The sequence below is a fragment of the Oryctolagus cuniculus genome, chromosome 17, assembly GCF_051225735.1.
Source record: "Oryctolagus cuniculus isolate XC-2025 breed Fujian yellow rabbit chromosome 17, ASM5122573v1, whole genome shotgun sequence".
NCBI classification, from domain to species: Eukaryota; Metazoa; Chordata; class Mammalia; order Lagomorpha; family Leporidae; genus Oryctolagus; species Oryctolagus cuniculus.
In genome coordinates this window covers 51,406,218-51,408,031 of record NC_142883.1, presented here as the reverse complement: position 1 = coordinate 51,408,031, position 1,814 = coordinate 51,406,218, and the positions used below count along the sequence as shown (strand labels likewise).

General features: G+C 57.9%; 1 protein-coding gene across 1 annotated transcript; it reads right to left on the bottom strand.

Annotated features, from left to right (window-relative positions):
- Nucleotides 1-644: 644 nt before the first annotated feature.
- C17H17orf114 (chromosome 17 C17orf114 homolog) lies at nt 645-1,418 on the bottom strand. Its single transcript, XM_051825155.3, has 2 exons — nt 1,346-1,418; nt 645-922 (listed from the first exon to the last, which is right to left on the bottom strand). Exons 1-2 carry the CDS (start codon nt 1,416-1,418, stop codon nt 756-758), a joined length of 240 nt encoding a protein of 79 aa, XP_051681115.1. The 3' UTR covers nt 645-755.
- Nucleotides 1,419-1,814: the final 396 nt, after the last annotated feature.

Below are 1,814 nucleotides of genomic sequence, written 5' to 3'. Positions count from 1 at the left end.
CCACTCTCCAGTTACCCTGTTCCATTTTCTTTTTTTAAAGATTTATTTATTTGAGAGAGTGGTCCTCTACCTGCTGGCTCACTGCCCGAGTGGCTGCAACGGCCAGAGCTGAGCCAGGCTGAAGCCAGGAGCTTCATCCGGGTCTCCCACGTTTGTGGCAGGGGCCTATGTGCTTGGGTCCTTTTGTGCTGCTTTTCCCAGGCCATTCGGGAGCTGGGTTGGAAGTGGAGCAGCCGGGACACGGACCAGCACCCGTGTAGGATGTGGTAATTTCTTCACTGCAGCACATGTAGCAGTCTCACACTGCCAGGCTTGCTTACTTACCGAATGTCTGCCTCCCCTTACTGGTAGGTCAGCCCAGGGAAAAGAGACCATGCCTCCTTCCTGGTGCATTCCTACACCTTCCCTGCCTGGCCGGGAGTAGACACTTGATGCTTATTGATTGAATATGCCCTCTAACCCCTCCTGCTGCCCTGCCCGGCCCCCAGACTCCCCCAACTGCTGTCACCACACCAGTGCTGAAGCTAGATTTCAGCCAACTCCCTGTCCTGCAAGCCACACCTGTCCCCACTGCCACCCCATAATCCAGCCCTAGCCCCGTGGCTCCCTCTGCTCCTCCCCGCCACCCTCAGTACACACAGGACTGGACAGCTCTGAACACATTTAATGAGACGGTCATGAGGCACTTGGGAGCCGGAGACACAGGGACCCCTGAGAAGCAGGGAGGAGGGAGGTCAAGGTCCTGGTTGTCCCCATCAGATGGTAGAGTCGTTGGCGGAGGCCATGTCGTGCAGCTGGTGGCGGAAGGACAGTCGGGCTTTCCTGCTGAAGTAGGCACCAGCCCCCAGGGGGGGCGGCCCTCCCTCAGCCAGGACGGCAGGTGTAGCCGGGCCAGGAGCTGGAGGGGCAGCGGGATCCAGGCCTACAAAGGAGAGGAAGAAGGGGTTGTGGGCCGGGACTCAACTGCCCTCTGCCCACCCAGAGTGCGGGAGGAAGGAAGGGAGGGAGGACACCTGGGGGTCTGAGGAGTGTGCTGGCGGCAGCGAGGATGTGAACTGGGGGTGCTGAGACCTCAGGGCTGGCTCATGGGCGTGTGACCTGTGCAGCTCAGAAGGGCTCCCCCCAAAAGGGGCCCCGGGCTTGGTGTGGCACTCTGCAGTCACCACTCTGACTTCACTGGACTCCGCAAAGCGTTTAACTGGTCCTGTGAGGACGTGAGGGACCCACCTCCCACCCAGGGACACAGATGCTCCTTCCCGTTGCTGGCTTGGGCATTTCTCTTTCTCCCCCACGCGGCTGGCCGGCTGCCTGACCACCCTCCATTTCCCTCAGTCGACCCCCATACCTGGTCCTCTTTCAGTCCCTCGCTGTCTGCGGCACCCACACCATGGGAAGCACCATGCCCCCTTCAGACCCATCTCAACACTGGAGCAGACTGGGGTGCTGGAAGTGGCCAGGAGAGCTCCAAGGAGAGGGGTGTGGCTTCCAAGCCCCCCCAACGTGGGCAAAACTACCACTTATCCCGAGCCTGCCTGGTGATTACAGGCGCCAGGGGATGGAGGGGGAGAGGAGCGCGGAGGGGAGGGGTGGAGAGACACTCTCATTCAAACACTTATTGTTTTACCTCTTTAATTTTGGGGTTCTTTCTGATCCCCATGGAAAAGCAGGAGGGCATCAGGAGAGATGGCATGGCAGAGACAATCGGGTGAAAATTTAGTACAGCCGTGCCAAACCACTTGTGCCAGGCTAGAACTGCAGAGGATTCATTTGTATTATATATGTATATAATATAATATATATTATATATAAAGATT